The sequence below is a fragment of the Denticeps clupeoides genome, chromosome 1 (assembly GCF_900700375.1).
Source record: "Denticeps clupeoides chromosome 1, fDenClu1.1, whole genome shotgun sequence".
In the NCBI taxonomy this organism is placed as follows: domain Eukaryota; kingdom Metazoa; phylum Chordata; class Actinopteri; order Clupeiformes; family Denticipitidae; genus Denticeps; species Denticeps clupeoides.
This window is the reverse complement of record NC_041707.1, coordinates 41,608,481-41,619,970: the sequence shown is the minus strand read 5'-3', so window position 1 is coordinate 41,619,970 and position 11,490 is coordinate 41,608,481. Positions and strand designations below refer to the sequence as shown.

General features: G+C 51.4%; 2 protein-coding genes across 10 annotated transcripts; one reads left to right on the top strand and one right to left on the bottom strand.

Moving 5' to 3' along the window:
• Nucleotides 1-1,205: 1,205 nt before the first annotated feature.
• LOC114790466 (zinc finger CW-type PWWP domain protein 1-like) lies at nt 1,206-6,642 on the bottom strand. 8 transcript variants are annotated; one of them, XM_028980562.1, is made up of 9 exons: nt 4,394-4,595; nt 3,411-3,523; nt 3,297-3,339; nt 3,132-3,213; nt 2,664-2,739; nt 2,483-2,587; nt 2,331-2,408; nt 1,738-1,803; nt 1,206-1,652 (listed from the first exon to the last, which is right to left on the bottom strand). In XM_028980562.1, the coding sequence occupies exons 1-8, from the start codon at nt 4,479-4,481 to the stop codon at nt 1,786-1,788; spliced, it is 603 nt and encodes a 200-aa protein (XP_028836395.1). In that variant the 5' UTR covers nt 4,482-4,595; the 3' UTR covers nt 1,206-1,652; nt 1,738-1,785. The 8 variants fall into 8 exon arrangements, 1 of the variants encoding a protein (XP_028836395.1); XR_003749808.1 differs by lacking the exon at nt 4,394-4,595 and adding an exon at nt 4,930-6,642 and having other exon boundaries at nt 1,738-2,408; XR_003749803.1 differs by having other exon boundaries at nt 1,738-2,408.
• mepceb (methylphosphate capping enzyme b) lies at nt 4,751-9,953 on the top strand. 2 transcript variants are annotated; one of them, XM_028980103.1, is made up of 4 exons: nt 4,751-6,867; nt 7,726-7,944; nt 8,094-8,217; nt 9,338-9,953. In XM_028980103.1, exons 1-4 carry the CDS (start codon nt 5,344-5,346, stop codon nt 9,391-9,393), a joined length of 1,923 nt encoding a protein of 640 aa, XP_028835936.1. In that variant the 5' UTR covers nt 4,751-5,343; the 3' UTR covers nt 9,394-9,953. The 2 variants fall into 2 exon arrangements, with proteins under 2 accessions (XP_028835936.1, XP_028835927.1); XM_028980094.1 differs by lacking the exon at nt 9,338-9,953 and having other exon boundaries at nt 8,094-8,963.
• Nucleotides 9,954-11,490: the final 1,537 nt, after the last annotated feature.

Here is an 11,490-nt window from a genome sequence, read left to right as displayed (position 1 = left end):
ATTTATTGAGGGTGTATGCAGTGTGTACAGTGAGTGTGGTGTCTGTATTCAGTGTGTACAGTGATTACGGTGTCTGTATGCAGTGTGTAGTGTTTACTGAGGGTGTATACAGATTTTAAAGTATTTATTGAGGGTGTATGCAGTGTGTACAGTGAGTGTGGTGTCTGTATTCAGTGTGTACAGTGATTACGGTGTCTGTATGCAGTGTGTACAGTGAGTGCAGAGTCTGTATTCAGTGTGTACAGTGATTGCAGTGTCTGTATGCAGTGTGTACAGTGATTGCAGTGTCTGTATGCAGTGTGTACAGTGTTTACTGAGGGTGTAAGCAGATTGTAAAGTATTTATTGAGGGTGTATATAGTGTGTACAGTGAGTGTGGAGTTTTTATGCAGTGTGTACAATGTTTACTGAGGGTGTATGCAGATTGTAAAGTATTTATTGAGGGTGTATGTAGTGTGTACAGTGAGTGTGGAATCTGTATGCAGTGTGTAGTGTTTACTGAGTCTGTATGCAGTCCGTACAGTGTGTGTGGAGTGTGTATGATGATGCTTGTAAGTGTTGTTGTGTGTTTGTGTGAAATATTCCACACCTGTCATACAGACACACAACCCTGGGATGAACAGAGTGATGTTTTCCTCACTCGCCTTCAGACCTCCATCCTGGAGATGTGGGACCAGCCAGTTTGGGGTTGGTGGGCCATTGTTCAGCCTTTCCTGTTTTTCCCCTTTTGTGCATGTGTGAGATTGTGGGTCTTTCTGTTTATTTCCCACCCAGTGATTCTTTTGCTTTTCCACCTCTCTGCCCATCGCTGTCTCTGTAACAGACAACAACAGCAGGAAACACACACACACACACACACAAGCACACACTGTTCAACTTTGTGGTTGTGATTCTCTCAAGTAAAGAGGAAAAAACAAAAAGACAAAACACTTTGTGTCCTCATGCACACACACACACACACACACACACACACACACATACACACACACAGCATCCTGTGTAATCGCTGGCAGGGTCAGAAGCTGAGGGTGGAGTGGTCTGGGTGTGAAGCTTTCCTGACGCTGTTCTGCAAAACAAGGAATTCCAGTAATGTGCACACACACACACACACACACACACACACACAGATAAGGGAAAAAGCCAGAACTACTGAATGCACGTAATAAATACCGAAACTTTATTTGTATAATGAGGTCAGTGCTGAACAGCAGCTATAGTGGCAACAAAGTGACACCGGAGAACGGGCGGGGCAGGGCATTACTCCAGTGCCAGACCCCACAGCACGGTGCCCTCTGCTGGACCCTTTAATAAAAAATAACAAAACACATTTTGATTTGAATAAATCCGAACACTTAACAAGCAAAGAGCTTGTCTGAACACAGGTCTGAGAACAGCGGCAGAACGGTGTCACTCTTCCTCAGACACGCCGGACCCTGAGGCCCATCATCTCCGACTCCAGGGGGGCGCTTCGGTCCCCCTCACCGGCACTCCTCCGCCTCCTCTTCACGCTCGCCTCGTCCCCGTCCTCGCCCGTCTGCTGCTGGCGGCGTGCTCTCCGCACCTCGTCTCTCGCTCCCCGGCTCTTCTTCCTGCCCCGCCCCGCTGGGTGGGTCCGGGCGGTCGGTGCGGCCTCCTCGGCCACCGCCTGCTCTCCTGGCGGACGGAGAGTGGGTAAACGAGGCTTCGTATGAAGAGCTGGCCGGCCGCTGCTCAGCTGTGGCCAATCGGCTTCACTGACCTGCCGGGAGTCCAGGTTCACTGCGGCGAGTCTCTCCACTGGGTTCCTTTAACTGGTCCAGCACCTCTGCAGAAGCACACAGATAATACGGGTGGACACCCAGGTTCGAACCCCGAGTGTCTCCGGGGGGGACTGTCCCCGTAACTACTGACTGTAAGGGGCTCTGGATAAGGGTGTAAACGTGTGTCCGTTTGTGTACAGGGTTTACCTCTGATGTCACTGTCCACGTCTGTGCTCTCTCGGTCCGATACACACCGTGTCCAGAATCCATACCTGCTCAGCCGGGCCTGAGAAGTCAACCATCCGTCCATCCCGCCCGGGTGGGAGGGGCCAGTGACCCGGGACGGAGCAGCAGTGCGAGCGAGAGAGTGACAGGGGCACACAGGTTCATGGAGGCATCGCCCCCCTGGTGGCGGGAAGACGCTACACTTCCACTAATTACTAATGGCAAACCACCACTTTAAATAGAGACTCTGCCTGTACAGTGTTCATTACATTCTGAAACATTAATATAAACTTCAATGTAAAATAAAGATTGTGTGGTTGTGCAGTTATGGGTGATGACTGTGTGTGTGTGTGAGGGGGATACTGACTGTCACATAAAGGCTTTTTGCCTGTCCAGCCATTTGAATAGCAGCCTTCAGCTGTCCATGGACGTGCCTTCGGGCGCCCTAAACACACACACACATGAATTCAGAAGCTCATGCTAAGACGGGAGCGAGAACAGAGGGGGACGGAAACTCACGCTGAGAGCTTTCTGCGCCGACAGATCGGCGAAGTCCCTCACTCTACTGCACAGGACCCAGGCGCGGCTCACAGGGTCCCCCAGGAACGTCACGTGACATTTAAACTGGTCACACACACAGCACGCCGAATTAACACACCATGCAGCTCTACACTATGTGTGCGTTAGCGATTGTTCTCACGGGACAGCTTCCTGACTCCTTCCTGAACATCACAAAATCATTAGTGTCAGGATCTCGCTCGACCACTGCTGGCCACCTGCACACACACACACACACACACACACACAGTGAGTGAGATTTTGATTGAATGTTATAACGTTCTCAACCCCGAGGTAACTGAAGCGCTGCATTATGGGATCTGTAGTTCTTGTGTTATCAGCGCTTCTTAAGGGTGGTTGTGGCCTAGCAGGTAACACACTCGCCTATGAACCAGAAGACCCAGGTTCAAACCCCACTTACTACCATCGTGTCCCTGAGCAGGACACTTAACCCTGAGTGTCTCCAGGGGGGGACTGTCCCTGTAACTACTGATTGTAAGGCGCTCTGGATAAGGGCGTCTGGTAAATGCTGTAAATATCGAAATCAGATCAAAACCGCCCATATTTGGGGCCATTTGGCAACCCTAACATGTGTTCTGCGTGAACATACCAGGGGTGTCCAGACTGCTGAGCCCAGACTAGTGATCCAGGAATGAAGATGGAGCCCTGAAGCTGTTCCCCGGACGCAGAAGCTAAAACACACATGCAGCACGTACTTAATGCCAGAGTGACGTGTGCGAGGTTTTTTTACGTATGGAAAGAAGGCCTTTCTTACTGGGGCTGCTGAGCTGGGACGAGGACGCAGTCACAGATGCCGCCTGCGGGTGACACATGGTGACACACGTCCCTCACTCATCAGCGTAGGAATCCTCGTAAAGAGATAATGTACCTTCCCCTGTCTCCCCGTCGTGTCCATCCTCTTCATCCTCTCGTCCTGCCCACCATTCCGGCCCTCTTCCTCCACTGTCCTCCACCGTCCCACTGGCAAAATATGGTATTTTACTGGAATACACAGAACACTGCGAGTTCAATTTCCACTTGGAAACTTGGTTTTCTGTCCCTGGATTAAAAAAGGGTTCATAATAACAAGCTGAAGATGGTGACCTTTAACCCGAGGCCAGTTACCTGGCGTCATTTTCCTCTGACGAGGGTGGCCGTTCAAATCGACACGAACGTTTATATCTCCCGCAAATGCGGATTACGGCCTTTATTGCGCTCTAAGTCGTCTGAATATGAATATGAGGTAAAAGCCCGCTTCTTGGTTGTTTATTCGCATGTCTGCTTTACATTCACACATGTTGCTGTTCTGGCAGCACCGTGGCAGTCAGGTTAAAGAAAATTTAATATTTCATACAGATGCATGCGCCGCCGTTTTGCGTTGCCAGATGTTGCGATGTTAAAACTCGAAGAGCGAATGCAAGAAAAAAAAACTACAAATCTATTAAAAAGTAGATTTAGTAGCAGAATAAGAAAGTAGCAGAATTCAAATTTACATCGCATTTATCAGACTGGCAATAAACCAATATACTAAACGTTAATGTTCCGAAAAACTTTACTGACAGACAGACCTGGTGTCCAAATATGTTGAACAACATAGTGCCAAGACATAAAAAACGACTTATTTTTTTTGCTCTCTTTATCCGGACCTGCGACGTACTGTAACTCGACTTAATCAACTTTATTGGAGGAAAAGAAGCGGACTTGGCAACACCGCGCCATTACGGCGAGGCCCGGGCCGATGGGGGAGGGGTGGTCGTTGCGCTTGTTTATTATTGTCATTATTACAGTAATATAACGCAGTGGCGTTAGGGGATATATGACCTGTGGATTATCTTTATTTGTCGTGAGTTTGTGTTGCACTTGGACACGTACACGCTTCTGCTGGCCGTGTGAAAACACACACGCAACACGAGACAGGGCTGCCTGCGTCAATCCTGTTTAAATAAACGACGACGTCCATCCGCGTATAAATATGTGGAAATGCGACACCACGCAATCGTATCAGCGCAATCACGACAATTTCGGGAAATATTAGCGCTCTTGGCCACGAGTCAGCGAGAGATTGCACGGCCACGCAGGCAGAGCGTCGGTCACCTATGTGCTCGATAGGCGGGTCATCTGCCAAGGCAGCGACGCGATTGGCCAGTTTCAGCCGTACGACGGCAAAGAGTGGACGTGATTGGCCGAGAGCGCTGTCGCTCATCGCCCGCTGGCGTCCGTGGTGAAATATAAGCGAGCGAAGACGCTCCATCGCAGACAGAGATCCAGCAGGTCGGGCCGGAAGGTGTCGCGGCTCGTTAGTGCACATAAACATCTAGAAATCTGTTTCTCAGTCGCTTTAATTTTCTTTTCTGATCGTATCTTGTTGCTGCGGCTACATGATTTCGAGTCTTTGCGCACTTTCTCACCAAGTACTCGCAGTCAGGAAACTTGCAGTGCACGGTGCACCTCTGACCTCGGGACAGTTGGCGTTGGTGTGTGGGGTTTTTTTTTGTGTCTTTTTTGGGGGGGGAGCAGTGTAACTCCAGGGAGGGGGCGGAGAGCTCTCCTGCATGCAGAGCCGTCCATGAGCTCCCCCGACGTCGTCCTGAGGCGACAAACTCTGCCACAGCGAGCCCGAGGAGTTGGGACCGGGCCCAGGTCAAAGGTGGCGGACTGGACATGTGCTGAGGCCTGTCCACGCCCCCCGCCAGAGCCCTGAGTGTGCGTGTGGAAGGACACGACTGCCTGCGCGGTAAGTTGGAGATCGGATGAACTGACGTCCCCCGTGACAGGATCCATGCTCCACGCCGCCGCCGCCCCTCCCTCTAGATGACCGTCTGATGATGTCCGTGGAAAAAGAGGCGGGCTTGTGTGGAGATGGGGGCGGAGACGGCCTCGCGGCCCTTCAGCCCCCGAGGTGCCGTCTTGGGGGCAGGACCCTGGCGACCCCCCCGGCCGTGCTAGCCGAGGTCCCCGGGAAACCGGCCCCGGGGCAGGTGGGCTGCGGGGTCGGGGCCAGGCCCCTCCAGTCCAAAAACGGCCTGCCGCAGGCCCAGAGGTCCCACAAGCGGCGCTACAGCATGAACGTGGGCTTCAGGCAGCCCGGCGCGGGCAAGAGGCGCTGCCGCGCCAGCTCCGAGAGCGAGCCCGTGCTGCCCTCCAACTTCCTGCTGGGCGGGAACATCTTCGACCCGCTGAACCTCAACAGCCTGCTGGACGAGGAGGTCAGCCGCGCCCTGAACGCCGAGACGCCCAAGTCGTCGCCGCTGCCGGCCAAAAGCCGCGAGCCCGTCGAGATCCTCGTCCCCAAGGACATCACCGACCCGCTCAACCTCAACGGCTGCGGGCGGGACTCCCGACGAGGGGCGCTGCTGTCCCCCACCAAGACCGGCAGAAAAAGGCACCGCAACAGGCACCACGGGGAGAGGGCGGGGCCAGCAGACCAGGCGGAGTCGGATAAGAAGAAAGGGGAAGAGGGCGGGCTGCCGGGAGACGCGCCGCAGAGCGAGGACTCTCCGCAGCCGTACGAACTAAACACGTCCATCAACTGCCGGGACGAGGTGGTCCTGCCCATCTTACCGCGCCGGCACTCGCACCCGCCCACCGGCTCGTCGGGGGCCACGTCGCGCCACCGCAAGCGCCGCCGCACGGTCAGCCGCTCCGAACGCCTGTCGACCACGCCCACGCTAACCAAGGGCCCCGGACTGACGAAGCCACGCCCCCAAACCTTCCAGACACCCATCGCTGGTCTCCGCCCAGGTCCGGCAGCACCGGCGCAGGCGTCGCGGAAGCCGGCGCGGAAGTTCCAGTATGGCAACTACAGCCGTTACTACGGCTACCACCGGCCGACGCTGCGCCAGGACCCCCGACTGGCGGTTCTCAAGCCGGACTGGTTCCGCGGGAAGAACGTTCTGGACTTGGGCTGCAACACGGGCCACGTGACCCTCGCCATTGCCAGGAACTGGGGCCCCGCCCACATCCTGGGACTGGATATTGACGGCGGGCTGGTGCGCGTCGCGCGGCAAAACCTGCGCCATTTCCTGTCCGAGCTGCTGCTGCAGGAGGAGGACGGCAAGACGGGGACGGCGGAGCCAGCCGGGGGCGGAGCCAAAACGCAGACCGGCACAGGCGAGGAGGACGTGGGCGCGCCGGTTGCCATGGACACGGACGTGGGGCAGGAGTTCGGCGCGGGCATCTTTCGGGCTCTGATGGACGTGAAGATGCTGACTGCGCCCCCTGATGGACGAGCGGCCGGAGGGCAGCAGTTCCCGCTGTCGCTCCGCCTCTGCAGGGGACCCATCGTCCCGCCCCCTCTTCTGGAAACGTCTCCGGGGGTCTTTCCGGCAAACGTCTCTTTCATGAGGGTAGATATACGCCTACACCTGTATACCTTCCCGCACGCACGCACGCACGCACGCACACACACGCACAGACGTACACACACATACATACACACACGCACAGACGTACACACACACACGCACAGACGTACACACACACACGCACAGACACACGCACACATGCACACGCACGCACAGACACACGCACAGACACACGCACAGACACACGCACAGACAGGCACACATGCACACGCACGCACAGACAGGCACACATGCACACGCACAGACACACGCACAGACACACGCACAGACAGGCACACATGCACACGCACGCACAGACACACGCACAGACACACGCACAGACACACGCACAGACAGGCACACATGCACACGCACGCACAGACACACGCACAGACACACGCACAGACACACGCACAGACAGGCACACATGCACACGCACACACAGACACACGCACAGACACACGCACGCACACACACGCACGCACGCACACACACGCACGCACACACACACACGCACGCACAGACACACGCACGCACACACACGCACACACAGACACACGCACAGACACACACAGAGACGCACAGACACGCACAGACACACGCACACACACACATACATGCACATACATACACACACGCACATACACACACACACCCTCTCAAACACATACACCATACACACACATGGCTTTATAGTGTTTTCGTGGCTGAGAGGGGGGTCGTGTGTGTTATTAAATGTCTGATTAATTTAGTGTTTTTCTTACCTTTTGCATGCAGTTTACTCGTCTCTGTGAAACGAGTGTGTGTCTGTGTGTGTGTGTGTGTGTAATAGCTCCTCCCCCTCCTCTCTGTGTGATTTAGGGGAACTATGTATTGGACAGCGACGTGGCGGTCGACGCCCAGCGGGCGGAGTATGACGCCATCCTGTGTCTCAGCCTGACGAAGTGGGTCCATCTGAACTGGGGCGACGCCGGGCTGCAGCGGCTCTTCAGACGCGCCTACAGACACCTGAGAGTGGGCGGAGTCTTCATCCTGGAGCCGCAGCCGTGGAGCAGCTACGCCAAGAGGAAGCGGCTGACGGTAAAGTAAACACGTGGGCTCACCACAGAGATGTAAATATTCACAAATACTGCATGAAGAGTCAGGTGACCTCGCTAAAACAGAGGGGCGGATCAGTCCAGGAAAGGCATTGTGGGTAACTGAGTTCTGTCCTCATTTCTGCCACTCAGGAGACAACGTATAGGAACTATGGCAGCATCCATCTGAAGCCGGACCGTTTCAGCTCCTACCTGACCACGGAGGTGGGCTTCACCAGCTACGAGCTTGTCGGCACGCCCAAGAGTGGCCCCCAAGGTCAGAGGTCAACTTCTCAGGACGTCCATATCAGCAACCAAACAAAGAAAAACCTGGATCACAGACAAATATCACAATACGAACAATACTATTGATTTGGCAATTCAACAACGTATCAAAGGCAACGCTGCGATCATTCTTGATCAATTTCCCACTGTATTGATGATCAGCTTTGAGTTAATCATGACGAAATTAACTCTTAAAATCCGCCTGATTCTTACTGTTTCTGTGTTGTTGTTTTTTTTTGTTTTTTTACAGAAAATTAGATTCCGCTCTTTTGCAGATATTTCCAGTTCCATCTCTGTTAAAGGTCCCCTATTATGAAAACATGACTTTGTGAGATGATTGAACATTAATACGAGTGTCCCCAGCCTGTCTCTGCAGTGGCTAGAAATGGTGGTCGGTGTAAAGAGGGTTTTGTTCATTCTGCTTCACTGTTCAGAGAGCGGCAGCTCAGATGGTCGGATCTGGAGTTTGTCCCCTTATGACATCATAGGGGGAAAGATTGCCTCCCGTTTTTCATGCTTTTTCCGGCCAGAGAATGTCCCGCCCCTCCCCTAAACATGATCTCCACCGACCGTCATGGCTTCCAAACATGTAGGGAACAAGCATTTCAGTCGCTCGGTGTTTGGATGTAAAAATGAGCACAAACGTATTTTTTTAGTTCCGTCACGTGAGACTCTGAAGAACCAGCGGAATCATTTTATATTTTCTGGGAAAATAACACCAACACGACTTCCTGTCTGGGCCAAACATTGTGGTTGGTGGATGGTGTTTCCCGCTCTCCTCCTCATTAGCATTTAAAGCTACAGACGGTGAAACGGTGCATCCTGGGAAATCTCACTGTGGGACTGGATCAAAGTGGCTGTAATTCTGCACCAAGAGGCCTCAGATACAGAATTAGGGACCAACAAGACCGACATAGAAGCAAAAGAATCATAATAGGGGCCCTTTAATGAATTCCATCTCGTGATTGGATGTTTGGTTTATATATTTTTATATCAGTTGCATGTCATGTTGTGGTCCGTGTTATCGGTCTGTGCCCATCATTTCTTGCCTCTCTGTGGTTATTTTAATTTTTTTTATTAAAGCTGAACTCTATTTCTGTTCTCTGCTCCAGGATTTCAGAGGCCCATTTACATTTTCCACAAAGGCCCCTCCTCCAGCAGGAAGTGACCCACTGGGGCAGGAAGTCCATTTTCTGGCCGCTTCTGGTGTCTGATCTCTGGCCAGGAATATTTTTAAATGGACGCTGATGGTGTTTCAAAAAGAACAGTTTAACTCACACCCACAGATGAGTGTTTCTTTTGGACTCGAGCGGTTGTTGGACCGTGTGAGACGCCATATTGGAAGTCTTTCGCCACCAGGGGGTGGCAGTCAGTGCCTTTCACCTCTGAGCAGCGTTCCATTGGCCCAGATGGAAAGGCAAGGAGGCGGAGCTTCATCTTCTCGCCTGAGCTGTTGACCACGCCCGGTACGAACGCTGCTCTGGATTATTTGGGACATTCAGACATTCTCCGTCATCATCTCTGTCATCATCTCCGTGATGATGACAGAACTGAGTTCGGTTGGGGCGGTTGGGCACTCCAGCAGCGAACTGTGGGTGTAACGATCCATCTGATGCTCTGCTAAGAAACATGGACACTCTTTTACACACACACACACACACACACACACACACATACGCACACTTTGTTCAGCTTTGAGTGTTTTGATTAAAAAATTGAGAATCTGAATCCTTTTTTCTCTCTTAATCAGAGTTCCTGCTGTGTTCTGATTGGTCGGTGCCTCTTGCCCGTGTCACACGTGTTAATGAGAAACCAACCAGTACAAGAAGGACTGGGCAGCTATGCGTTTTGTTCTTTATTTCAATGTAAACATTTTAAACATCAGGAAATAATTTCATGGCAGAAGAACCCAAGTCATGTAGTAATGCTGTAAGATCTTCTTGCTCAGGGTACTTAGTTTGGGTCTGGACCCCCGACACAATGAAGTAAAACCTGACCAAGAGGAGCCAACATGGATGATAGTTCAATTCTGCAGTGCTGGACTTTCACCAGTAGGTGGAACCACACAGACACAGGACCAATGGATCATGTTACCTGCTGTTACTGTGAAACACTCATATACAACCCTTCTACTGTGTGTGTGTGTGTGTGTGTATATATATATATATATACACACACATATACAACCATTCTGTTCTGTATGTGTGTGTGTGTGTGTATATATATATATATATATATACACACACACACATATATACAACCATTCTGTTGTGTGTGTGTTTGTGTATATATATACAAACACACACAACCCTTCTACAGTGTGTGTGTGTGTGTATATATATATATATATACACACACATCATATACAACCATTCTGTTCTGTGTGTGTGTGTGTGTGTGTGTGTGTATATATATATACACACACACATCATATACAACCATTCTGTTCTGTGTGTGTGTGTGTATATATATTTACACACACACACAACCCTTCTACTGTGTGTGTATGTGGCTCCCGTCCCCAGACGGAGGTGCTGATGTCCGGTAGGCTGAGTGTCATGGGCGTTTGACATGTCTGTCCTGCAGCATGGAGCTGACCGCTGCATACTAGACACCCCCACGTCATAGTCAGTAGAACCTTCTGAGGCAGAGCTCTTGTGGAAGCCGTGTGTGTGAATGTGAGATGGAAAGTAGACCAAAAAAGGAGGAAGAGGAGACTCATGGACCATCAGACCAACACAAATGTTCCTGGCCAGAGGAGCTTCTCTTGAACGTCTTCAGGTCGTGAAACAGGCTGGTTCAGATGTCCCAGGACCAGAGGAAAGATGGCAGTGGCTGACCGCATTATAGTTTTAATGGACTGAGGAGTCCATGTTCTTCTCGTTCACTCCATGTTGCTTTTTACTGCAAGTTCTCTGTATGGCGTAGGAATTAAATGCACAAACTTCATGGTCCTCCTTGTGTTCACCATGTCATCCTGCTGCAAGGTCATGGAACATAAAAATAAATAAAAACCCTGAAATTAGTCATTTAACTAAGGTTTTTTTGGTTTCTCACCATTTTGTTCTTATTTGCAGTTAGACGTTAAAAGATTAAGAATTCACCGGAAGGGGAAAAAAAAAAATAAAACTACCAAATCGCAGGTGTTTGATGAATTCATTTATTTAATTTGGTCTCCTGGTTTCCGCTTGTCTGACTAATAAAGGATCTCATCTTCAGTTACAATATTAAAAATAAAAAGTCAAACTAAACTGTAAAAGCTGTA